General features: G+C 42.3%; 4 protein-coding genes across 4 annotated transcripts; 1 reads left to right on the forward strand and 3 right to left on the reverse strand.

Moving 5' to 3' along the window:
* Window positions 1-52: 52 nt before the first annotated feature.
* LOC138603964 (zona pellucida sperm-binding protein 4-like) lies at window positions 53-4121 on the reverse strand. The gene is made up of 12 exons (XM_069675745.1): window positions 3980-4121; window positions 3715-3839; window positions 3114-3234; window positions 2715-2849; window positions 2452-2624; window positions 2291-2370; window positions 2071-2204; window positions 1782-1965; window positions 1565-1709; window positions 1416-1485; window positions 1205-1339; window positions 53-192 (listed from the first exon to the last, which is right to left on the reverse strand). Exons 1-12 carry the CDS (start codon window positions 4119-4121, stop codon window positions 53-55), a joined length of 1584 nt encoding a protein of 527 aa, XP_069531846.1.
* A 1037-nt stretch (window positions 4122-5158) lies between these two features.
* wbp2nl (WBP2 N-terminal like) lies at window positions 5159-10004 on the forward strand. The gene is made up of 8 exons (XM_069676423.1): window positions 5159-5269; window positions 5797-5905; window positions 6059-6197; window positions 6380-6472; window positions 6636-6833; window positions 7215-7331; window positions 7878-7954; window positions 8759-10004. Exons 1-8 carry the CDS (start codon window positions 5211-5213, stop codon window positions 8813-8815), a joined length of 849 nt encoding a protein of 282 aa, XP_069532524.1. The 5' UTR covers window positions 5159-5210; the 3' UTR covers window positions 8816-10004.
* A 2600-nt stretch (window positions 10005-12604) lies between these two features.
* On the reverse strand, window positions 12605-19634 carry LOC138604429 (heme-binding protein 1-like). Its single transcript, XM_069676361.1, has 4 exons — window positions 19431-19634; window positions 15694-15832; window positions 13928-14108; window positions 12605-13578 (listed from the first exon to the last, which is right to left on the reverse strand). The coding sequence occupies exons 1-4, from the start codon at window positions 19506-19508 to the stop codon at window positions 13401-13403; spliced, it is 576 nt and encodes a 191-aa protein (XP_069532462.1). The 5' UTR covers window positions 19509-19634; the 3' UTR covers window positions 12605-13400.
* Window positions 19635-21245: 1611 nt separating this feature from the next.
* Window positions 21246-23259, reverse strand: fmc1 (formation of mitochondrial complex V assembly factor 1 homolog). The gene is made up of 2 exons (XM_069676244.1): window positions 23097-23259; window positions 21246-21832 (listed from the first exon to the last, which is right to left on the reverse strand). Exons 1-2 carry the CDS (start codon window positions 23223-23225, stop codon window positions 21629-21631), a joined length of 333 nt encoding a protein of 110 aa, XP_069532345.1. The 5' UTR covers window positions 23226-23259; the 3' UTR covers window positions 21246-21628.
* Window positions 23260-24305: the final 1046 nt, after the last annotated feature.

Raw genomic sequence — 24305 nt, forward strand, 5'->3', positions numbered from 1 at the left:
TGAAAAGAGAAGACCGGTCATCGCAGAAGGGGAAACATTTTATTACAATTGTTCACTGTGAACTTTTTGCTTCTCCATCCTGCTGTGCTTCTTGCTTCTTCCACTTCTTTATGATCGACCCTGCAGTGAACAGCAGGATCAATAGCAGGGCTCCACCAACACCAGAGAGAACATACACAGTCACCTGAAACACTGAGGAAAAAAGAAAACGTTTAATTTGAAGTGTTTACATCCATAACCCGGGGCCTATTCTACGAGTTCAACATAGGCAGGGTCTCTTTTCCTGATCTGGCTTCACTTAACCTGACAAAGGAGATCACGCTAAGTGGTCTCATGACACTGGTTATCAACTCGACAAGTCAACCCAGGGTTTCTTTGAGCGAGTTCACATTAAAAGGGTGTCGTTTGGAGCAAATTACCAATCTAAACACGGGCGAGTCTGCTGTCAACTGATCAGCATATTTTACAAACTCAGAGCAAACTAGGATTTTAGAAAGATATGAAGAAATTACATAATCCAGACTAAAATCCATTCAGCAGCGACAAATAGCAAAAAACGCAGACTGTGTAAATGCGCAAATATAATAATATCACTGCCCCATCATTAGAGAACGATATATGTATCATAACTCGTGTGTTACATGAGATTAATACGTTGCACAGATGTATTTTTGTTGCGTTAATGACACAAAGTCTTATTCTAATCGGCCATATCAAACTATAGAGCAAATAAAAATAAATATAAAACCACGATTTAAAGCAGTACGAAGGTTTACTTTTATATCTTTGAAGTACAAAAGTACTTCAGGCTTCATTGTTTTTATCGGTCTCTGTTGTAGATGTACATCAGTAAAGTACAATGAATATTTTTCATGAATATATTTCATAAAATCAGACTGAACAGGAAGTTTTTTTTACCGCTCTCTCTACCTCCTCCCTCTAACAATCTGCTCACAGAGCTCCTGAATCAAGAGACCTGATTGGTCAGTGGGTGGTCGTTAGTTCAGGATGATCTCTTATCTTGGACATAACCTGCTCCAGAGCAGTTCAGGTGTTCAGCTTAAGTTACCATGGTGATCTACCCCGGTAAGAAGTGAACCACCTTCGTAGTAATGAAAACTCAGTGTTGACCCTGAAGTTACCTCGATAACCACAAATCCTGCTTTGTAATAAACCCCCCTGGTTACAATAGTTTTGGACTTACTTGTGTTCTGTTTGACACAGGGATTATCCGACAGGTTAGTGTCGTTTTGTCCCAGCAGCAGAGGCCCTAAAGAGACCAACTGGACCTGGTCGGACTCGGACATTGTCTCTCTTTTTCTTCTATCACCTTCAGATGCTGTTGAAGGAGAGGCAAAACTTTAATAGAAACACATACACAGTGTACGAGGTGAAACACACTGTAATATACTCACAAATGATGGCACAACGCTGCGCACAGTCGATGTCATCTGTGCAGATTTCCACCCAACAGTAGAAGTACATCTAAGAGAGAGATTACACAGCCATGTCTGCAGGGATACACAGTTTATATAACTCAAATATGTGGATGGGATAGCCTTACTTCCTCCACACTGGGATGGCCTGTATGGGGGTCCAAGAAGGCAAAGGTCTTGACATCAAACCTCCTGACTTGGGAGTGGGAGGTGGTCTTCCCCTGCTTGTCCACAGGAACGGAGCTCCTCATGTTATCTAAAGGGTTGGGGCACCTTTCAGGGGGAGAGAAACATCAGCTGCATCGTAACTATGCACAGACTTTCAGTATCACATCTCCACCTTACCCGTCGTACAGGAGCGTCCACACAGAGTGTCTGGACGTAGGGTAGGCAAAGCAGTCCCGTACACGCAGGGAGAGTGTGGGGTCCAGGGACGGCTGAGCGATGGAAATCTCCACATATGCAGCGTCACGCAGAGGCAGGGTCACAGGAAGCTGGTCCTCAGGGAAGAAGGATGAGAAAGAAGCATCTAAGGAACAGAACACAACAAATACAGTAACTAAGGTTTTGGTTCATGTTTTCATGGACTCGACATAAAACCAACACTTGAGTGACTTTTCTCTTATTTTGTTACCTTTGGCTATCCTCATCTGCACCCTGATGGTTCCAAGTGCAACCACAGGCGGCGGGTTGGTCACTGCATACAAGGACTTCAAGTCTGCTGCACGCTTTAAATCTGAGGCTTCATATTCACACTGGACCTGGAGACTTAAGAAAGATCATCTTCAGGACTTTTGTCACCTCCAGTATACTTTGATTTTTAACCTTTAAAGAGTTTTTTACAGCTAACTCACCGAAATGGTGAATTTCTGGTTTCACTTTTTGAATGCAGCTCCTCCACGTCCACCTCATAGATCATCACATCTCCGTCCATCTAAAAACAAAATATAGAAACGATTTGCTGCAAAAGAAGATCAATTTATTCTATAATCAAACTCTTGAGAAGAAGCACCACCTTCATCTTTGCACCACACTCCGTGACTCCAATCTTGAAGACGGCCGTGTCCTCGGTGGTGATCACAGGTAAACACAGAGGCTGATCCCTAACCACAAGGCTGCTGGGGTCGATGGGCGGGTCTGTGTCTGTGGCCTTCACAGAGAACACAAAGTGTCCATCCAGAGAGCAAGCTGGAGAGTGTGTCAACAGGAAAATAGAGTTTTTATAGTTGTTCTTAATTTGAGGAATGTCAGGGATTAATAAATCACCACAGATCTTACCATTCAGTCTGTAGTAGCAGGTGAAGTCACGAGCATCGTAGCAGCATCCCAGCTTGTAGCAGGCATCGCTGGAAATGCTTTGGTGGCCACAGTCCACTCGTGGATCTCCTTCGATGTCACAGTTTCCAGGTAACACTGGAGAAGAGCCGCAATTTAAGTGTCCTTATATTGTATACTAAATTATGTTGTGCCAAAGCCCTCTATATAGGGAAAACATTCACTCTACCGCATCACTTGTGTGTGAAGACATTATTCAGAATTCTCAACCTGACTCCATAGGAAAATGTGCTAATTTAAGTGTTGATTAAAGAAACTGAAGAATAAAGCTCACCAACCTCAGATATAGAAGAGATAACTGTGTGAGTGAGTTTGTGACGCTCATCGGCTGCCTCCGCTCACCTGTTGGAACAAGTCGAGTCCTCTCACTGTGTCTCTTTATCAGAGGACAGCTGATGTTCAGCCTGAACCGTCGATCCTCTCCTGTCAGCTGCACCTGCAGAGAGATGACCACCCTGCTGCCCTGAGGATCACAAGGTCATCATAATGAGGAAACTATTTTGCATTTACATTTACGTGCATGTCCATATTCCCTTCAACAGACTTTGCAATGCCCGGTAAAACAGGCAAAATAAAGGAACATTTATGGGCAATTTTTAGTTGCACACAATTATATTTGTTTTTGCATAAATACTTTGAACCGGGAAAGTGTCTTTTGGTTTATGATGACAGCAGCTCCAACCTTCACTTTATTCAGCATCTTGACTGACAGCAGTAAAGGTGCCATATAAAGGGAAAGTGACAATTCTTTGTTAATGAGAATAATTGACCCGTGTTCATGTTAAGTAAACTACAGAATAAAATATACCGATCAATTTAGTGTGAGGAGTTTTCTCTAAGTCAAATTAAAGGAAACTATCCGTGATGCTGGAGAGACCCTTGCCCTTTAAAAACAAGAAACATAATGTTCAGCCAATAACTTTGGTACACTCCCTCATTTTACCTCAATGTGTGCATAGCAGCTGTCATATCTGCTGAAGAATGTGAGGCTCTGGTTTTTCTCTCGGCCCAGTCTCACTCCACAGGACTCCTCAGACTGAGGCACTGGGATTAACGCCCCTGTAATGTCTAAAAAAACACAATATTGTAGATTCGGAGAAAATGCTGTAAGCCCGTTTAGAAATTAATTGAGAATTCTGTACTTAACCTTTTTGCGATCCATTTCAGGTTCAAGACGTACTGTGCTGCTTCAAAGGACAAGATCTTACCTTTAACATGAACATTACTTTTGACCAACGAGCCAAAAACAGCTTTAATTCTCCGGCCAGAGCAGGAGACTCGCGGCAGGGCGAGCTGCTCAGGTGTTTTCTTCACCTGGACGGCTGACAAACACCAACAGTGTTGAGCCATGACGACAAAAGTCAAAGAAATCAAAACTAGCTTTGCACAATAATGATTCATCTCTTTGTAGTTTAGATATTTGGCTGATAGGGATTTGGCCTCGGAGGTACAAGGTCCTTTTTTGACTCGGGAGGGGTCACGTGACTTCTGTTAATTAGCGTTAATTAGTTTGACGCTTGCTGAGAGCTTCACTATGAAGGTATGTGTTTATTCTTATTCATGTACTAAAAAGTTAAAATGATGTAAGATTTCCTCACCTGTGCGCACAAAGAGCTGCAGGGTTAAAGCTGATTTGAAAAGTAGGGCAGAATGTGATGCTAATTAGTAAAAAGGTCAGTGTTTAAATAACACGTATCATGCTGAGTGCCTTTATTGCTGCATTCATGTGCTACTCGGATTTTCCCATTTCCTGAGTTGGAAAGTTGCAACCTAATGCTGTATTATACAAAATACAAGTGAGCTAAAAGTTTTTTTGTGTCAACTCGGCCAATATTTTCTCCGACTTTCAAATATGCTGTTCAGGTTTGAGGGAGTTTTAAACTCATAATTCTACTACTGCGACACCACGTGAATGCATGATTTGGGAGCTCAGGGACTTATCAAAAAAAACCTTTTGTGTAGCTCAAAGGCCTTTGCAAACCTAAACCCCTCTCCTTCTCCTTTTGGCAGTACGTGTCCAAATTATTACATAAGCTGTCTTAACTCTTAAGTGACTGCCACATCCTTTAAAGGCTTTAAGATGAGTGTCCTTTAATGCTGTCACGATACATCTTTGGTTACTAAAAAGTCTAGTAATTCTTCAAATGTACTACTTTGGTTTGAAACTATGTTAAAACAAGCTGGACTGCTCAACACATGGGTTAATATCAGTGTGGAGGTGCTTTCACCTTCTCTCTAAATCATATGTTTTTATGTCAACTGGGACTGAAGTGGTGTAATTGGATAAGCAGCAGATAGTGTTCTGATGTTGTTGGCTGTCTTACGGTAAATCACGGGTTCTCGGCGTGTCATGACGTAACGCAGTGACGTATCTCGGGCATCCCCCACCGGCTGACAGACTAGCCCAGGAATCAGGAGAGAACAAGACGTCTCCCAAACATGGCTTTAAATCGGAATCACTCGCAAAACGGCGGCGTTCTGATAAATAACGGAGAAAGGTATGTGTTTTATAAAACATCTATGTAACTTATATACCTAACTAGCCAGCTGACGCCTCTCTTCTTGGGCTGTTTACCCTAAACTTTCCATTGCGTAGTCAACATAATGCTATCCAACTGCTAGCCTCACGCTAGCTGGCCTGGTTTACATTAGCATAGCTTACACATCTGTGCCATTTTAGACGTATGCGTAAGCTATGTAGGTTATCTCGAGACAATTCAAATGTTGTCTGTACTACTTTATTAATGACCAACTTTAAACTTCTCCGTATTTTTTACGGTGATTTAAGCAAGATGGCTAACTTGTAACGTTAGCAGACTATCAATACAGGAAGTAGCGGAAGCACTCGTTTGGTGTTGACATCTTAGGAAAACAGAACTTTCATCATGTGTAGTTGGCAAGAGACACGTCGTGAAATACAAATAGCTAGTTCAGAAGCATTTTCACATGCATATTAATGTAGTGTAGCAGATCTTTTATATTAGCTTTAAGTGGTTAGTTAATGTTGACTTGCTTCTTTTTCCAGCGTTTTAAGGGAATGTAAAAATGTGGAGCTGTCATTCAGCGATGTTGCCTGCAAGACAGACCTGCTGAGAGGGACCAAGAAGGGCACAGTGTACCTGACACCATACAGGGTACACGCATCATTAAATACAATACCTTTAATGTAATATGTGTAATGTTTTCTTCTTGATTGGACTGTTGGCTGCATAATAATACTGCACCTGTCAATACATCTTGTTGTAACTCCGTGCAATCTTTTCTCTTTTATTCTTTCGCTTATTTAGTTGGTGTTTGTGTCCAGTAATATCAAGGATTGCCTTGGTTCGGCCATGTTCCCCTATTATCTGATGAAGGGCTGCAGCATTGAGCAGCCCATCCTTGCAGCCAACTACATTAAAGGGACAGTGTCAGCTGAGCCTGGTGGTAGGTGGCCTTTCGTATTTTGACTCTTAACCATTTAATTATGTTTTGATTTGTAGATTGTGGCCTAAAAGTAATTTGTATCATAAAATACAACTAATTTGTTAGATGCATTATTTTCTTTCTATTTCTCAGAAAAGTCTGCTCTTTGTATTCGTTCTAAATGTCTTGGGCTTCCTCGTCAGGTGGCTGGGAGGGACAGGCCCATTTCAAAATGTCATTTGCCAGTGGAGGAGCCATAGAGCTGGGACAGCATCTCTTTAAACTGGCCACAAACGGTTTGTATGCTTATTTAATACAAAAAATACTACATTCTAGGTTGTAATCTTAACAGTAAAAAGTTTAATAGTGTCCCTATTACTATAGAGATATGTAAGATAGCTGATGAATAAGTGAAAACAGCCGTGATGTGACAGACCTTTTTCTCTTGCTGTGTTTCAGCTTCTCGCGCTGCTCCTGCCCAAAACGGCGCAGCCTCTTTCGGCTACCCTTCGCCTGGAATGATGAATGGCTATGGCCCCCCTCCACCAGCTCCTCACGGCTATCCTTTCGCACCCCCTCCCCAGCAGAATGGATTCTACCAGGGCCCTCCCCCTGTTCCTGGCAACATGGGCTACCCCTCTCCAACACCTGCTGCAGGTACAGAGTTTGTAATGTGACATTTGTCTACTGAAGGTACCCGTGACAAGACAAGTGTAGTTTGAGGTTTAACTTCTGTAGATAACTTTCACTTTGCTTTTTGTCATCCTTTGACTTTCACAGTCAACAAGAATAATGTTGAAAAAGAGAGAATTTACTTTAAAATTTCATCGATCTAAGCTTTCAGGTGCTGTGTCCCAGCTTGTGCATGTGTGTGCAGTGTCCACATATTTATCTTTCTATACAAATGTCGCCATCGCAAATAAGTAAGGCCCAAATAATGCTGCGTATAACCTCTCCCTGTTAGCGTTTGTTTTTGTTGTTGTATTTGCTGTGTAGCTAACAGTCTCGTCTGTCTTTTTTTTCTGTCCTTTGTTTCAGGAATGTATCCAGCTGGTTTTGACTACATGGCCCCTCCTCCCCCCTACCCTGGACCACCCCAAAATTGGGCTGCACCCCCCCAGAACTGGGCAGCAACAGCCCCAGCACCACCTCCAGGTCTGTTTTTCTCTCTCTCTCTATCGCTCTCTTTATTTTTCCTCCCTGTATGTCTGTGTCACTGCACACGTCAGATCTGATCCGTCTGCCTCAAAGTGAATCACTTCAAATCATGCAACCAAAAAAAGGGGTGCTGATGTCTCATCCGCTAAACATCAAAATTACAAAGGATAAACAATCCCACCTCTCCCCCTCCCTCTCAGTTTATATTCTCATTTCTAGCACCTTGTGGGTTTCGGTGTCTCACCCTGCACGCTGGGTGAGCTCGGTGCACTGAGCTGAAATGTCAGTTCGGCACATCTCAGCTTGAAGAGGAGCTTAAGTAGGACGTTTGCCTCTGTGCCTCCTCGGGGTGCGCCAGTAGATTTTGTCTCAAAGATTCCTGGAGCTGTCAGATTGTTGTGCCTCATATGACTGACAGTGTGCTCGTTGCATCACGTCCCCTTACAATTTTAGGAGCTGCAGCATCTGTTACTAAATATGTTTATCAGTCATCACTGTCTGTCTTTCTCTCCCTGTCTTTGTCACATCTCATTTTCTGCACAGGTAACTCCAAGGCGGCTGAAGCAGCAGGCAGCGCGTATTACAATCCCAACAATCCACACAATGTCTACATGCCCATGGTACGCTGCTTTGCTTGCCTTCTCAGTTAAATACAGTAAATTCTCATATAGTGGGCGGGGCCTTTTTCTAACTCAGCTGCAGAGGGTACCAGACTTTTATATGAAGCAGGCTTATGTTAGACACAGGCCGTTATTTCTAATTCCCTCTGTACATGAGGTCATATTATATATATTTAATGTTAAAGCACTAAACAAGATCTAAAATTCAACTTGAGATAAATTCCCTGACGCTGTGTCACGAAAGCCGTTCAGCGTTCAGATGTCCAGACTTCCTCGAATGCATGAGATCGATCCGACCTCAACTCCTCAAAGGAGCATTTTAAAAGTACTTCTCCTCTTGAGGACAGACCTGACAAAGCTCGCATATTTACTTTTTACTAATCTGCATCATGATGTTAAAAATTCGGCAAAGGTAAGACCCGTTAATTAAAGTAAATCACAAGAAAAACTGGTTCTTCTATTGCGTCGTTTATCGCTAACCGCTCCGGTTAGTTTGCACCCGCACTGACTAAAACAGTAACACTTTAGAAGTGTTGATTTGTTTGATTATTGGCTCATATTTGTAAACAAAAATGATAAACTTCATCACTTATAAATAATTAAAAAAGAAATTTCTAAATTAATTGTTTTTTTTCTTTTCTCGCCTTTATTTGTTCGTGCCAACCACGCCCCCGGTTATTTATAGAGAGCCAGCTTTTATTTGACTACCAGCTGTTATTTCAGAATTAACGATATATGTGAAAGTGACGTGTGTTCTCCTTTAACGCCACTCTTACATGTGTATTTTTCTGTTTTCCCAAACAGGAGCGGCCTCCACCATACGCACCTTTCCCAAACTCTCCTGAGAAGAAAAACAACTAAAGCTCAGGCACCTTCACTTCAATGACACTCCTCTCTCTTCCTCTGTCTCTTAAATATATTCGAAGGCAAGGAATAATGTTGATGAAGACCTACTCGATTGTAGAATACAGAAAAGAAAATGCAGGTGAAAGAGGGCGAACAGATGTCAGTGATTATTCACCAATAACGAACTAATATTTTGGATACTGGAAAAGCCTGTAAAGCAATCACATCTTTTAAATACTGCTCTCCCCTTTTACTCCGGCTTCTTCATTATTCAATCATTATACACAATCTGGAGTTTATTTTTGTCTGTTTAATTTTCTAGCAGGTAGGTAAGGACGGCTAATCTGTCCTTGTGAGGAGCTGGAAGCAGGAGGCAGTATGGGGAATGTATCTTCAAAGACTGAGACCTAACAACCTAACATTTTGAAGTAGTATCTTGATTGCAGTTCCTTTAGTTATTAACATAAACAACTTGTGTTATGAAGTATTTTTGCAGTACTTACAGCTTTGCGTTGAGTGGTAGTTTTCCGTTTAGACTGATTCTCAAACATTGATAGAAAACCAGTGACTTAAGTTTCCCTCATATTAGACCAATGTGATCTTGTGCTACATCACTTACACCAAGTAATTCCAATCACACATCTCCATCACATGTTGACGTTTTTGTTATAAAAGAAGCATCGTTTGAAAAAGCAGATCGGATAGATTTCTTCCATAACAAGTCTGTACGTGCAATATTTAAAGCTAACTTAAGAAGGTTGAAGGTGACGGGCTGGGGTTACCTGAACGACCTTACGCTCTCCTCCTAGCTTCTATTGTATTCATGTATGCAAAGCCGAGCTGAAACCAGAACTCTGCTCTTTGTGTAATTACACTAGTGTGGGGTTTCAGGGGCCACAGTGTTACATTAAGGGCCCGTCAGTGTTTTGCTTGCTGTTGAAAGTTCTGAATGAACAGCATTTATTCCTGATTAAAGCGGGGACGAGGCGCCTGCGGGCCGTGTAATCGCACCCCCTCTCATTGTGCATCAGTTGACACCTGTTTGAAGGACGATTTGCAGACAACTGTAGCGGATTTGTTTGGGTTTCAGTTTGCTTGAATTAATTAAACGTCTGTGTATTAATATCTCTTTTGCAGTTCTTATTCCTCTTGCTGAATTTTGTCTGTCAATTAAACTTAATAAAGAAATTAGTTGTTTATTGAATCTTTTTGTGTTTTATATTTTTAGTAGTTTCTCTTAAATCCTTATATCCCCATTTGTGTTGATCATCTTTAGTATCTAATAGACTTTTAAAGATTTTTTGCTGCATTTTCTTTATCAATTCATTAATTTAGCTATTAATTACTCCTAAACTTTTCAGCCCCCGACCCCCAAAAGAACCACAGACTCACGATCCCCACTGTCCCTGGAGGTGGTTACAGCATGTAACGTTGCAGGCCTTTCCAAACACGGGCGTGAGAACAACAGAACACAACAGCCTAACAACCATAATATTATCTTATAGTAATTTAACAAAGGCTGGAAGCAGAATACAAGTATACACATCCATGTATGGACTGTAGCATGGGTGGACATACAATATTTAATAAGCAGACACACAGGTCATGTCTGTGTGTGTCTGTGTGCGTAAAGAGCAGCACACACCCACACTGTCGTTGTCATGTGCAAACTTTTTTACACACAACTTTTATTTCAACGTTAATTCAACTCATGAGATGTGATTGGTGTGCACTGCATGGAGTCTGTTGTGGGTTTAATTTTGCAGACGACCACTCGGAGATCGTCCTCCACGTTTAGACCCCATCTGTATTTAATTTTTATGCTGTTTTAAGCTTTTTGCTGGCCTCTCCGCTTTGTGTTTGTTTGTTATGAACCAATGTTTCATACTCGCTTCAAGCTTAATATGCTTAATTAAGCTGGTTTGCAGAACATTTGCCTTCCTAAATGCAGGGTTTGATTTTAAATTCAACGACCGTTTTTGTAAAAGAAAATTACAAAAATAAAATAAAAATAAATAAATAAAATATGCAATTTTAAATCATTTTAGACTTCTGTAAATGTTTTTCCCATTTTAAAGATAATTATTTTGGCAGGAAATGTGGGGAGGAGAGAGTGGACGAACCTGTGATTAGTGTGTCACTGTAGCCTCTGTACGTGGGGCACCTGCTCTACCAACTGAGCTAAAACCACACCTCAAACTAACATTTATCCTTGTATTTCATAATCCCCATTTGTGTTGATCATCATTAATAATGAGGCTGCACGGTGGTACAGTGGTTATCGCTGTTCGAGTTTGCATGTTCTCCCCGTGCATGCGTGGGTTCCCTCCGGGTACTCCGGCCTCCTCCCACAGTTTAAAAGACATGCTCATTAGGTTCACTGGTGACTCTGAAATTGCCCGTAGGTGTGAGTGTGAGCGTGAAAGGTTGTCGATGTGTCAGCCCTGTGATTGACTGGTGACCAGTCCAGGGTGTAACCCCGCCTCTCGCCCAATGACGGCTGAAACAGGCTTACCCTAAACAGGATAAGCGGCTTAGATGATGGATCTTAACTGTCTGATAGACTTTTAATGATTTTTTGCTGCATTTTTCTTTATCAATTTATTATTTTTGAACTCTTATTTGCATCAATTACACTATTGTTGTATTTGACTTAATTAGACTTCCTGTCCCGTCACTGTTACTTCCACAAAATGATAATAAAAGAAGACAACTTGAACGACTCACGCTCTTACTGAATAATATATTTATTATTATTATGAAACACTATCAAAGCTGACCATCACAGAAAGTCACACTGTACAGATGTGTCGCATAAAACAGCTTCAATACACTGAGTCAAATAAATAAAGATGGCGATAAACATGCACTAAATATTCACTACACACACACACACACAGATCAACATGTAACCACAAAGTTCACAACACCTACAGCTAGCTAGTTAGTCCAACCACAGCGTTCCACCCGTTAATTGATAAAGACTAGTTCTACGTTATGGCTCAGCTCCCGTCTCTCTCCAGCTCCTCTCTCAGGAAAAGGAGGTGTGCTTTTACGACCATGTATCTAACGCTGATCTGTGCAAGTTTCTGTAGCTGTCACTATGTTGTTAGAGATCTGCAGGGCTTTACTGTGTGTTCTTACAGGGACTTAATCAACCCTTTATGACAGATGTTATTCTAAAGGAATAATAAATGATGAATCACTGAGTTACTTAAATAAAAGTTTATCTAAAGGTCATTTATTTCGGATGTAGTTTAAAGATCAGGGCCCGTATTCACAAACACTCTCAGGATACTCTCAGAGAGATCCTAACTTTGCTTTAAAACTTCTAGCAAGGAGTCCTAGCTTAGGAAGGGACAGAAACTACTATCTTTGAGAGGAGGCGTGGTTGACCCCGTTGCTAGGTATGACACATTCTTTCAGAAGCTGTGATAAGCTCTCTTAGTGATGATGGGCAGAGAAATCGATTGGCCTAATCTTAGAATTTACTCAGACATTGTGTCATCATGAACATTATTTTATGTACTGAACATCTCTGTTGAATAAATTGTAAGACACACTTTAAAGTATACAGCCTACAGAATGTTCAATCTTCACATGCAGTTATATTTACTTGATCACTTTTATTTACCATGCTGCTAATTTAAGTTCTTAATCTAACTGATATTAACATTTCTGTGCATGCTGGCCAGCCTATATAAAGCTTATAAGAAGCTGCGTTTGCGGCATTTAACAGCACCCAAACGGGAATCTGCAAGCACAGGTGAGATAGTTTCCCTCTTACTTGTAACTGCTGTCAAAGTTAACTTAAAACATGCCCGTGCAATAATACGGATGTGCGTCCCATACCCAAGCCTGCTATACCCATGCCTATTCCCTTTAATTGACGGTTGCGACAGACCCAAGTCATCACTGCTGCACTTTACATTTTTCCAGTTGAAAATATTTTAATGTTGTGATCACTTTCATTTCTGGAAATATCTCGTTGTTGCATCGCATCTCTAATGAGATCTAACAAACATTATCCCTGCACGATCCACTCTGTAGGCTATTGTTTAATTAGCTCACTGTTATTCAGTGTTTTGAGAACTTTTCTCCTATCTCTCCGTCTTTCCGCCATTTTCCGCCTGCTTAAGAAACTCTCAAGCCTCTTAAAAGTCCTCCTCACTACTCCTAACATTCTTAAGGGCTGAGATGCTTTGTGAATAACTTTTAACTTTACCAGGATCTAATCTTAACTTTAAGGGGAAATTCTTAAAAAACGTCACGATTGTAAGAATTACAATAGGAGCAACTCTTTGTGCTAGGAAGCTTTATGAATACGGGCCCTGAACTCCGTCACAGTGCTACAAACTGTTCTTAGTCAAATGTGAAGCTGCTACTGTTCTGATGTCTCTGCCGCCCTGCTTGAACACCTATAGCTACTGTTCGTGTGACAAGCAGAAGATCAGATGGGTAAAGGCAACATGGGTAATCTCTGTCTGTTCACCAGTCGCCATATTGCTCTTACACATCAAATACTGTTCCAGCTACAGGAGTGTCAGTTGTGATAGGGGTTATTTTAAGGTTGAATTCAGCATGATGACCTTTTCGCCTCCTACGGCTCCTCCTGTAGAAACCACACCTCGTTGCGGCGTCCGTAAGGCTTCAGTGGTGGGTCGTAGCTGCAGCAGAAGTACTGCTTGCGCTGGTAGGGGGCCGTCTCACCCAGAGTGCGTGTCAAACGCAAGGCCTCTGCTCGGTACTCGCTCTCCGCCGCGAAGCCGCCGAACTGCCTGCGAACAAAAAGCAGACACAGGGAACATTTAAATTAGGTAGATAATTAGAGCGTTAATTTAACCGGGTGAATTATGCTGGTGTTGCTGTCCAGGGACCCAGAGGGCACACATGCACACTGATATTTCAAACATGCACCAGTGAGGTCAACTTGGCCTGCCTTAGGACCTGCTCTTGCACAATAGTCCTCCAGGAGAGTTCACATAATAACTCCAAAAATAGAATAACTGCTTGTGCATTTGGGTCAGGTGGGCTAACAAGAATTCAACATCCGTGATAATCTGTAAGACACGTGAGACATCTTAAAGTCTCGCTCCTTGTTTTTATGCACCAACAACTGTAACCTACAGAGTGTAGACGGTCATGCCGGGCCGCTCCTCAACCCTGATGGCACTGTCGGTGGGAGTTGGCGGGCTTATCTGGTAGGTGGAGGGGATGCGGATGCCGACCATCAAGCGGCGGCTCAGAACGCCGTCATTCCGGGGGTAGACGGTGATGATGATGGGAGCTGCTGTACCCATGGCCTCACCTGCACAAGATGAAGAGCCACGCAGAGAGTGAGAACAAAGATGTGACAGCCGGGAAACTCCACAGAAGCATTCGGGATTGTGTGTGTCCATTTTTTCATTGTAAAAATGTCAACATTATCTTTTTTTTTTCGGACAGCGCAAGACCCGTATTAAATGGTTTGTGGTTTCTCAAATGACATGAATGTCTCAGCATTACTCAGCATCAACAGGTTGTGTGTTCAAAATGAAAAAGTGCTTAAAAAATTACGTTTGAAGTTCAGCTTTAGAGCATCCTTACAGAGACCATGTTTTAAATAAGAATACGTATTAGGAAGGCAAAGGAACAAAAGTAGGATATGTTAACTAGGATGGGATTAAGACTAAGTGTAAGAAGATAAATACAGATTAGTAACTTTGTATTTGTGTATATTTGTATTTTATTTACTCCCTTTTCCCGTGATAATAAGTAATTTCCGGTTGTTTTCTCGAGATCTTGACTTATTTTTCTCGTTATCTCGGGATTCCTAAGGGCTTCCTTTGTATTTCAATGACTTACCGTCAGTCGCTAGTCCGTTGTCATTCACCTATGTGCGCCATCAAATGATAAAAATCTGTCTGTTACTTCAAACTGATCAAATGGTTCCTAATTTTTTAAGCAAGTAATTCAAATAACTATAAAACTTAAGTCTTGGAAAAGGAGAAAGAAAAATAGCAGAAGGTGTTCATCAACCATGTAAGCTTGTATAACAAGGGTGGGAATAGCAGGGTAAATCACAATACGATACGCGATATGACACGCGATACGATACGCGATATGACACGCGATACGACACGCGATACGACACGCGATACGATATGTGGCCCACAATAAAGATAATATCACGATGCGATGATTCTGCGATAACTGCTATATAGCAGGACAATCAATGATATCTGAATAACTGAAGAATACAAAGTGCGTCTAAGGTAACGTGCAGGATTATTTAATCACTGCAATACGATACGCGATACGACACACGATACGACACGCGATACGATATGTGGCCCACAATAAAGATAATATCACGATGCGGCGATTCCGCGATAATTCATATATTGCAGGACAATCATATAATGATGCATCACGATATCTGAATAACTGAAGAATACATAGTGCGTCTAAGGTAACGTGCAGGATTATTTATTCACTGCAATTTGGTGTCAGTTTCACAGAATTGGACACAAACTGAGATGAAACAACGTCTGTGTTTTCAGTCAACTATAGAACAACTGTAAAAACTAATTAGGACTTTGGACTGGAAAGTGGCTGGCACTTCTCTTAATTTCTTTCCCCGCTGTCTTCTTCTTCTTTTATCCCGCTGTCTACTTCTACGGCCAATTAATTTCCGTTGACGTTACCCTCTCAGGGAAATCTGTTAAGAGCACCAAATATTTGTATATTAAAATATGGACATTTGGAGCCAGCCTATCGATAAATGTACTGCACGAGTCAGGACGACGATACATTGTTGTATAGATATTTTGTTCCACCGCTATTGTATAATGTTAGTGAACATATCCTAGCACATTGTGACAGCAGGAAGTTTTATGTTCTGATTGGTTTACCTTGTTCATTGCTCCCTCCGATGTACATGAGCAGCTTCCTCACCAGCTCCCCCGTCACTTGGTCAAAGGTCCGGCCCTCAGAGGAGACGACAGCGTATTTGGCAGCCTCGTACCTCCGTACCTCGAAGCTGACTCCATCCTAGTGAAGGAAGGGCAAACAGGGGGCGGCTTAGACATCAGCAGGGCAAACCAAGGCCTACAAAATGTGGCACGCAAAAAAATGCACAAATGCAGACATTGCTTTTACGCACAAGCACCCCCACACACGCACGCACACACACACTAAATCTGTTTTTTATTTGGTCCTGAGGAGGGGAGCAGAAGGGATGTGGAGCTCAGACATGATTCACCTCTCACACTATGATGTTGACTCTCTGCTCCCGGGGGACAAAATCCTCGAGCCGGCGGGGTTTTGTACTCGGAGGGTTCAGCGTGTGTGTGTTTGTGTGTGAAACCAACGTGGGCAGCCAAATAATAAGATGCAGAAGAAGCATATTTACACTGATCTGATTTAATTTCTTCTTCTGCGCTGCAGTGTGCAGTCAGCCTACAGAAAATAATGGCCAAGAGATGTGCGGCCTTACATAACAGCACACAGGCCGAACACACACACACACACAACTCGCCCCCACCCCCAGACACACAGCGTTAATATGATGCAACAGTTTTGCATTAAATATGATTAAGTGGGGCTAATGTGGAGCACAGTCAGCCAGCTGTGCTGATGAGCAATAACTTTAATAGGTTTTGAAGGAATCTGGTCACTGTAGAGAGACTGATGCAGGTTTCAAACACAGATTCTCACTACACTTATGTGATTTATTCTGTGATGCATTATAGTTTATACTTCTGTGTGTGTTTGTGTAACATTATGATGCACTTGAATTCAATTTCATGATGTTATTTCTGTTTGTAGTCCTCATATTGTTTACCAAAGATCTGTAAGAAGCTGCTGTAGAATGTAAAGTTTGTCCTTTTGCAGACGATGTGTTGTTTAACGCGTGAAACTAGGGATGCACGATATTATCGGCACATTATCAGTATTGGCCAATATTGGCTTAAAAATGAACTATTGGATATCGACCAACAGGCCGATATAATTAACCGATAAAATAATGGGCTGCTGCATACTTGATTAAATGCCCGACCTCGGCGCAATGTCCCCGGCGCGAAGAAGACCTGCGTGGCGCAGCGTGATGACGTCACGTGTGTCTACCTGCAGCATGAGAGAGTTAGAAGCCAAAATGTCCGTGGTGTGGAAGTTTTTCAAAGTGTCCGCAAAACTGCTATTTGCAATGACTGCTCAGCTTCGGTGATGCGAGGAGGAGCCAAGGCAAAGTCTTTCAACACTACAAACTTGATTAACCATCTCAAGACCCGTCCCCCCGACCGTTGTAACAAATGTGATAAGAGTATCACCATTATACTGTACGCTAATTCTAAAACAGAAGAGAGTTGATGATCTCTGCAATTGGGTGTGCGGGGAAAAAAATATCGGTATTGGTAATCGGCTAAATGAGTTGTAAAATATCGGCATATCGGATATCGGCAAAAAATCCAATATCGTGCATCCCTACGTGAAACCAGCTGCACAATCAATCTCCTTCTTATGTGGGCGTCTGCCTGTGAGTCTGTTTTCTGTTCCCTGAAGGAAACTGAAGTCTGGAAACATTCTTGTGAATGTGTCTATTCTCCACTCGTAGGTTATTAAAATGTCTTTAAGTTGCTGCATTTGTGTTGTTAACAACTCTATCGACCTACCAACAGAAAAACAACACAATCAGGAAGAGATCATGCTGCTCTAACTTGTGACAGGTACCCACGCTCCTGCATGGTAATCACTGGCTTCTGCTCTGTACTGCCTGTCAGTGGGACCACCATTAACATTTCGTGCCGGTGACACACCAAGAAAGCGGAGCCTGACTCCGGTTAAGTAGTGCAATTAATTTGTCTGCCGTGAGTGTGTGTGTGTGTGCGGTTGTGTGTGTTTAGCTGCTGTCTTATGCCGGCTTACACAGTGATAATTACTCGGTGCCTGAACAGAGCACACACAAGGTATTATCAACACTCTGAGTGTTAAATTGCTGTGTCATTTCAAGACATCTTCTGCATCCGTTAGCAAACTTCCAACCACCTCTGTGTCGCTCTGCTGTGAATGTGTGCACTTGTAGGTCTGTGTGTGTGTGTGTGCCCTGCTAGGCAACTCCTCTGTATTGCGTGTCAGTTTTAATTAACAGTGTAAGGTGTCAGATTCAGGCGGGTGCTCAACGGATCAGGTGACATGCTCTGATTTCAATACCCGACATTTAGACGGGTCAGTCAAGCCCAGAGATTTGATGAACAGTGAGCTCTGACTTCTAAAGGGAGTTTAATGAACAGGAAGTTGACATCACGCTGCGTTTGGATCAATTACATCAATTATTGATCACTAATTCTGATCCTCTGTGTCCACAATCGAGCAGATCTGATTCAAATGAGAAGCTTCTCTTTAAGAGCTCTGCAGGAATATGCTCATTTTAAAAGTATTTCTGAATTAAATTGATTGATTTGAACACACATGTGTGACTTAAGCAGTCATCTTTAGCTATTTAGATCCAGAGAGTAAATGTTAGAGTGCAGATTCAGAACAGATTTGGCCTTTCCGCGTGTGTCTGGGTGGACGTGTCAGTTTGGGTCATTTGATTCGGGTCAGTCAGGCTGGAAATCCTCATTGTCTCAGCCTGTCTGCCTTTGTGTTCCACTCACAAACAGAGCTGCTATTCAAAGAGACAAAAGCCACTTTCAAAACACAGCCAAATGTGACATTACATGGCAACACGCACACGTACAGTTAGTGCACTGCAGGGCAACGGGGCACAGAGAGAAGAACCTAGAAATGGCTGTTGGGCTTTAGTTTCAACACACGTCACTGAGTTTACTGGAGTCTCTCCAAAGACATCAAACACAAGCAAACACAATATACACACAAACAGAACAAGTGGAGGGGTGGGGGTGGGGGGGCTGACATGGAAAGGGCATGTCCTTCCTCCTCTGTGACGTCACTGCCCTCTTCAGTGAAGGTCCCAGTATCAGTGTACACATCCAATCCATATGTGAGCTCATGGGTCAGCCACAAGCAGCTCTGATCTGCATCCTCTTCCAGGGTCAGTTAGCGTGTCCCTTGTGGTTTCATGCGCATGCACACACGCACGCGCCTCTCTTTCACACACATGCATCTACAATGTCAGGATGGAAAAACTGCTTTGCAACAAAAGAGCTGCAACAAACCTTTCTGACTGTAGTTTACTGTGTGTGTGCGCGCGCGCGCGCTTGTGTGTGTGTTATTGTTTTAAGGTTACGGAGCTCAGCATCACCATCTTTAATCATGTCTGCTTGTTGATTGGCGGAGGACCTCTGGCTGATTGGCCCCCCGGCCCCCACTGAGGCTCAGCAGGCATCCTTATAGGTCACAAGTAATTAAGTGCCGGGCTGTCAGTCAAGGTTACAGGGGTGCAAATAACAGCAGGAAAAACACTGCAAAGTCAATGACCATCTTAAAGAAAATTTCCATAACATAACTTATTTACAATAAGTACAGGATGAAGTAATGGAAACAGAAGGGAAACCTATCACCTTTACAGTTCCGTGCGTAATCATCGCTGCACGCGCGCGCGAAGCGATGGAAAAGGGCTCACGGGAGAGAATTTGCAGATTCAAAATATCAAATACATCAGAGCGATAAAGTTGAGACTGCTTACCTTCGTCTCACTGCTGAGCAGCTTGTACTCCGTCTCCTCGGTGTTTCCGAAGAGCGAATTCTTGATCATGCCAAACATGTTTCTTCGGCCGGGTCACCTCTTCTCTCTCCGCTCCGTTGGTTTGGTTTTCGTCCTCCCTTTCCTCCGTGTGCCTTTTATAAACAACTTATGTGGTCGTCCAACTGTAACCTCGGTAAATGACAGATGACTTATGGCAGGATCCAGATCCTCCAAAGCGCACAGTTCGCACCTTGTCCCAGCGAGCTCCTCAACAGATGCGTTTGTCTTCCGGAGACAGAAGTTGGAGGTGCTGACTCCTCGCCCCCTTTGCCGAACCAAAGGGATGAGCGAACCAGCCTCCACTCTGACGGATGAAGTGTCCCCGCCCTCCTCCTCTCCTCCTCCACTCTGAGTTTTTCCTCTTAGCAGCTGGACGCTCACTTATGTCACCCCCTTTCACTCAAACACGTTTAAGTTCACTTGAAGTGGGGCATCGAGCTGACAGCACAGGGCTCATTTCTCCACGGCTTATTACCCCGTGATGAGTTCAGGTTACTCTGACATTAAAATATATGGACTTGCATAACACATTCCCTGGAATGAGATGCATCATAGTCATTAGAAGTCACCGCCACATAACCCTCGACATAGAGTAACCTTCAGTGCCACTCAGCTTTTGTTAGGGTTCTCTCTCATCCCGTTTATAAGGACTGCATGCTCCATGATGCATGAACCAGCGGGGTGTAGAGAAGCACAGTTACATCCAGCTCTTTGTGCAGTATAAATTTTGACACAAGCCGTTGGTTTGTCAGTTTGCATTGGACTTTCTTTCCCGGGCTGAGAGTGTGTGTATGTGTGAGTTTGGGGCAGCTGCATGGGTGCACGCCTTACTCCCTGTGTCACTGTGAGTTGTTTGCTTTGGGGTTAGTCTATTTAAATTCACACTGAGGGCAACGTTAGTCAGCGCTGGAGAGGAAAGGGAAACAGGAGGGGTAGATTTTTATGAAAAAAGCGGGGTGGATAACATCGGGCCAGAACAGCAGAGGTGCTGTGTGAGGGAGCTTTACACGGAGGGAAATGACAGAAGACATGATTCTATCCAAGAGGGCACTGCAGCACACTGTGCAACATAATCTAATACAATGTCTGAATGAATTTATTGAATGAGCGTTTCATTATATCTATGCTTCTCATGCAGGCTCTGAGTGTATCTTGTAACCGCTGAGGCAGTTTCCTTGTGTTTGACGTGCACTGTGATGATTTTTTGGACTTTTCCTCCTTTCCCGTTACGTAATGTCGCAGAGTCCTCCGCTGGTGCACAGAGACGGCAGTATTCTGGCCCGTCTGTATCTCCGTAGGCGGCCTCAAGCTGAATTTAGACCTCACTTAAACACAGTGATGAACAGCAACAACTTAGTAATTTTGTAGCCAAGGTTAAATGTGGTGGAAAAGAAGCCACAAAACATGGAAGAGGAAGTGTCGTTTAACGAGCTGCTACAGTACAGTGGGCAGTGTGTGCCTCTGTGGACAAGTGCAATGGGACAAACTGCAAAGAATCACACATTTCTGTGCAAATAACTGCAAAGACATGAATTCAATAAGCTTATGACGTCATAATTTTACAACATAGGTCAAGTATTCTCAATTATTCCTGGTGATCAACATCCGATGAGTAAGTTAGACACATGACAGTTTACCCTTGCTTCTTAGGTGCATGTAAATGCATCAATAGATCGATTCAACGACCAGTATAACTGATACAAATGCAGGATGTTTAATTTTAAACCAAGCTCTTAAAAAAATCCCAGAAAGTCAAACAGTTACAAAGATTTTATTGGGACAAATGGATCAAAATGAAAATGTACTTACAGTCTTTTTAATCGTTGCTTTTGCACGTTAAACGGTGCCAAAACAAATGCAGGTGTGGTACAATATGTTAACAGCTAAACAGATAATTATAGAACATATTTTCACAGTTGCTTCAAATACTCTCAGATCACATTATTATCATGTTAATTCCCTTAACCGTTGGTAGAACAACGTTGTGCTCCCTCAAAGCAGTCCATGACAGCAAAGCCTCCAGTCTGATATCCAGTCAATTACTTATGTGAATGTATGGGACCAGATGAATCCGCCATAGACAAGTCATTTCAAAAGTGAGTCAAGGTTTTTCTCCGGTGTTGCACCCTCCCGTGTCCTCACTTCTCCCAGCCTTTACCTCCTGGCTGAGTAGGCAGCCTGAGCCCCACCAGGCCAGCCACTTCCTCTGGGCTGCGCTCTCCCTTGCCATGGTAGAGGTTGTGAAGGATCAGGTGGTTCCTGGTGGATGCCAGCAAACACTGGTATGTATCTGCGTCGTGGTGTGCCTCCTGCTGGGCCCGACAGTACCGTTCTCCTGTTACCTGTGAGGGGGGAAAGTAGGAAAATATCAGTGCAAATGCAATCACATCATAACATAAGATAACACTGATGGTTGCTGCAAAGTGGCCAGTTTATTTAGATGTTTTATTTTAATCAATCAGCACAGAGAAAAATAAATAAATTAAGTTAACATTTATAAAGAAAAGCCTAGAGGTCTGGCTGGTGGACAACATGGAGTCCTCCAGTTACTGACTACAACATAAACAAATGTGCCAAGATCGCAGGCTTTTCTGCTAGAAAATTATTTTCCTCATCAGCTGTAACAGCTACATGGACACTGAGCATTTGGTCCAGTCCCTATAGAGTTTGACATATACATTATAATGCCTTTGGGTGCTTGCAGAGCTGGGACAAATACACACTGACAAGCAAGAGTTGCTCCTAGCTGTTTTGCTTCAGTGACTGCACATGCATTCAACCACCCTGGTGAGCCATGTTCTCCCAAGCATGAACAATACAAGCTTTAAGCCTATATGCCTAACAATCCGAGCCCCTCATCTGAACAGGCAGCTCCTCTGTGCAGGGAGACTAACTGAATCACGAGCACTTAGATGGACATGATGGTTATAAAGTGACTAATTAATGCTGCAATTTTAAAGGAAATAAAGTCATAAATGCTTATAAACTGTTGAATTTAGGTGTCTCCTTGGCTGTATTAATTTAGTCAATTAATGAGGAATTTATCTGCCATATCCACAATTTGATTAAAAATAAAATAATTTGTTTCTGCAGTATTTTTGTTCTTGTGAAAATGAATGCATTACAAACAGACAGATTCAAATATAGCTTTAATTTACAAATTAACTCAGATAACAATTTAAGTTACATAAACTCTATTTTAATGACGACGAAGATTTTAACAATTAATGAGTCTATCCTCTGTTGCACTCTGAGCCGTTAACACCTGCGTGTCAACACTGATCAATGCTATGGCTCATTAGCTGCTGGCTAGTGTGTTAGCATGTCCTTCTGCTTCACAGTCACCTTGCGTTGAACTCTTGCTTTTAAATAATATACTCTCAAAGGTAGCAACTCTTAAGTCTAACGTTGTTCATTCGCCATATTGTCACGTTTGTGAACGACCGAGAAGCAGACATTTGTTTCACCTTACAAACAAAATACCAACGTTATCATTCACGAGTTATTAGGTTAGCTAACGCTAGCCATGCACTCCCCATGCAGTTTGTTATGGTAGTTAGCAAACTTAGCTATCGTTAGCTGAAACGTAGTTGGTCGGAAACTCGCCTTGTTCTTACGAAACTGGTCCATAACATAGCTGTACGCCAGAGACTTTTTGTAACTTGGTCCCTGGATGGCACGTAATTCTTTCAGTATTCCTCTACAGACTCGTAACGGTGATGTTAGCGCTGCCATCTCTGAATGCTGTTTTGATTGTGCGGCGCATGAAGCCAGGCAGGCAGGCTCAATCGAACACTGCACAGTCGATCAAAATACAAACTGGTGACCACAAGGGGGCGATATGTCACTCTAATAAGTTTACGACCTAGGTGATTCTCATTTCCAAGAAGCAAACAATTAATGGAATGGTTCTACTGTCAAACCAGAAAAAAAACTGTTATAGGTCATAATAGCATTATGTTTGGTGTCTTATTAAAAGACACAAAAGTCGCCGGAGATCGGTTCACAACAGCAGGTAAACAGGTGTGCACAAAAACAGGAGATGCTGCTAGTGTCAGGTTAACAAAGTGTTGCTGAAGTGGTTAGTAAAGCATCAATATCTTTTTCAAACGTGCGATGAAATTAGTTTTAAACACTTTGCAACTGTTAATCTTACTAGCAAACCCTCAAACAGGTTATTAACTCGCTAGCTAACGTTAGACTGCGACTTGTGCTAGCATAACATTAGCATCCTATATTAAACTGATAAGGACAGCTCAGAGCTGAGTGGATTTTACAACATTTTCTTTTATTTTATAAAAATGTGGTAAGTTAGATGTACTTGGAAATCTACAACGTGAAAGTCTGATATTTCTGTCTGGGATGTAGTCTAGTATAAGTGTAGAAGATGGGAAAAGTACCTCAAATAAGTGTGATAAATGTGCTTAGTTACTTTTTATACTGGTAGATTTAATTGAAAGGATTGTACCCTCTTTTATACGGCCACTTCCGACCTATCAGGGGATGATGATGGAGATGATGAGAGGGCAGTTGAAGTTGCTGATCTGTTTGAAGCAGGCAGAGAAGTGAATAGTCTAATGATGAAGACAGCAACAGCATGATAATGATTGTTATATTAATGCCCAAATTTCTGCCCAGAAGGCAGCGGTGGTGCTTATATTTGCTACGCTCAGCAACTTTGCTGGACAAATACAGGGTGAAAACAAAGTTAACCGCTAGAGTCATCACCATGAGTGTGCAGTAATTGTTATTCATTCATTAAGCTTTTATTGTTTTTTTTCAACTTCATGTTCACAGATGGCTCGTGGAGACGTC

This window comes from Semicossyphus pulcher, unplaced genomic scaffold (assembly GCF_022749685.1).
Source record: "Semicossyphus pulcher isolate SPU_LCO1_2020_fin unplaced genomic scaffold, fSemPul1.0.p SCAF_25, whole genome shotgun sequence".
Classification (NCBI taxonomy): Eukaryota; Metazoa; Chordata; class Actinopteri; order Labriformes; family Labridae; genus Semicossyphus; species Semicossyphus pulcher.

What these genes read in the sequence shown, in the direction of transcription:
- LOC138603964 (XM_069675745.1), bottom strand. Translation starts at nt 4,121, where the DNA reads ATGGCTCAACACTGTTGGTGTTTGTCAGCCGTCCAGGTGAAGAAAACA. An exon ending in AGTGTGGTGCAAAGATGAAG is followed by an intron (nt 2,371 to 2,451) that starts GTGGTGCTTCTT and finishes TTTTGTTTTTAG; the next exon opens with ATGGACGGAGATGTGATGAT. An exon ending in GCAGATGAGGATAGCCAAAG is followed by an intron (nt 1,966 to 2,070) that starts GTAACAAAATAA and finishes TCTGTTCCTTAG; the next exon opens with ATGCTTCTTTCTCATCCTTC.
- wbp2nl (XM_069676423.1), top strand. Translation starts at nt 5,211, where the DNA reads ATGGCTTTAAATCGGAATCACTCGCAAAACGGCGGCGTTCTGATAAAT. An exon ending in CTCTCCAACACCTGCTGCAG is followed by an intron (nt 6,834 to 7,214) that starts GTACAGAGTTTG and finishes CCTTTGTTTCAG; the next exon opens with GAATGTATCCAGCTGGTTTT. An exon ending in AGCCCCAGCACCACCTCCAG is followed by an intron (nt 7,332 to 7,877) that starts GTCTGTTTTTCT and finishes TTTTCTGCACAG; the next exon opens with GTAACTCCAAGGCGGCTGAA.
- LOC138604429 (XM_069676361.1), bottom strand. Translation starts at nt 19,508, where the DNA reads ATGTTTGGCATGATCAAGAATTCGCTCTTCGGAAACACCGAGGAGACG. An exon ending in CGGAGGGAGCAATGAACAAG is followed by an intron (nt 14,109 to 15,693) that starts GTAAACCAATCA and finishes CATCTTGTGCAG; the next exon opens with GTGAGGCCATGGGTACAGCA. An exon ending in GGCATGACCGTCTACACTCT is followed by an intron (nt 13,579 to 13,927) that starts GTAGGTTACAGT and finishes TTTTGTTCGCAG; the next exon opens with GCAGTTCGGCGGCTTCGCGG.
- fmc1 (XM_069676244.1), bottom strand. Translation starts at nt 23,225, where the DNA reads ATGGCAGCGCTAACATCACCGTTACGAGTCTGTAGAGGAATACTGAAA. An exon ending in ACCAGTTTCGTAAGAACAAG is followed by an intron (nt 21,833 to 23,096) that starts GCGAGTTTCCGA and finishes CCCCCCTCACAG; the next exon opens with GTAACAGGAGAACGGTACTG.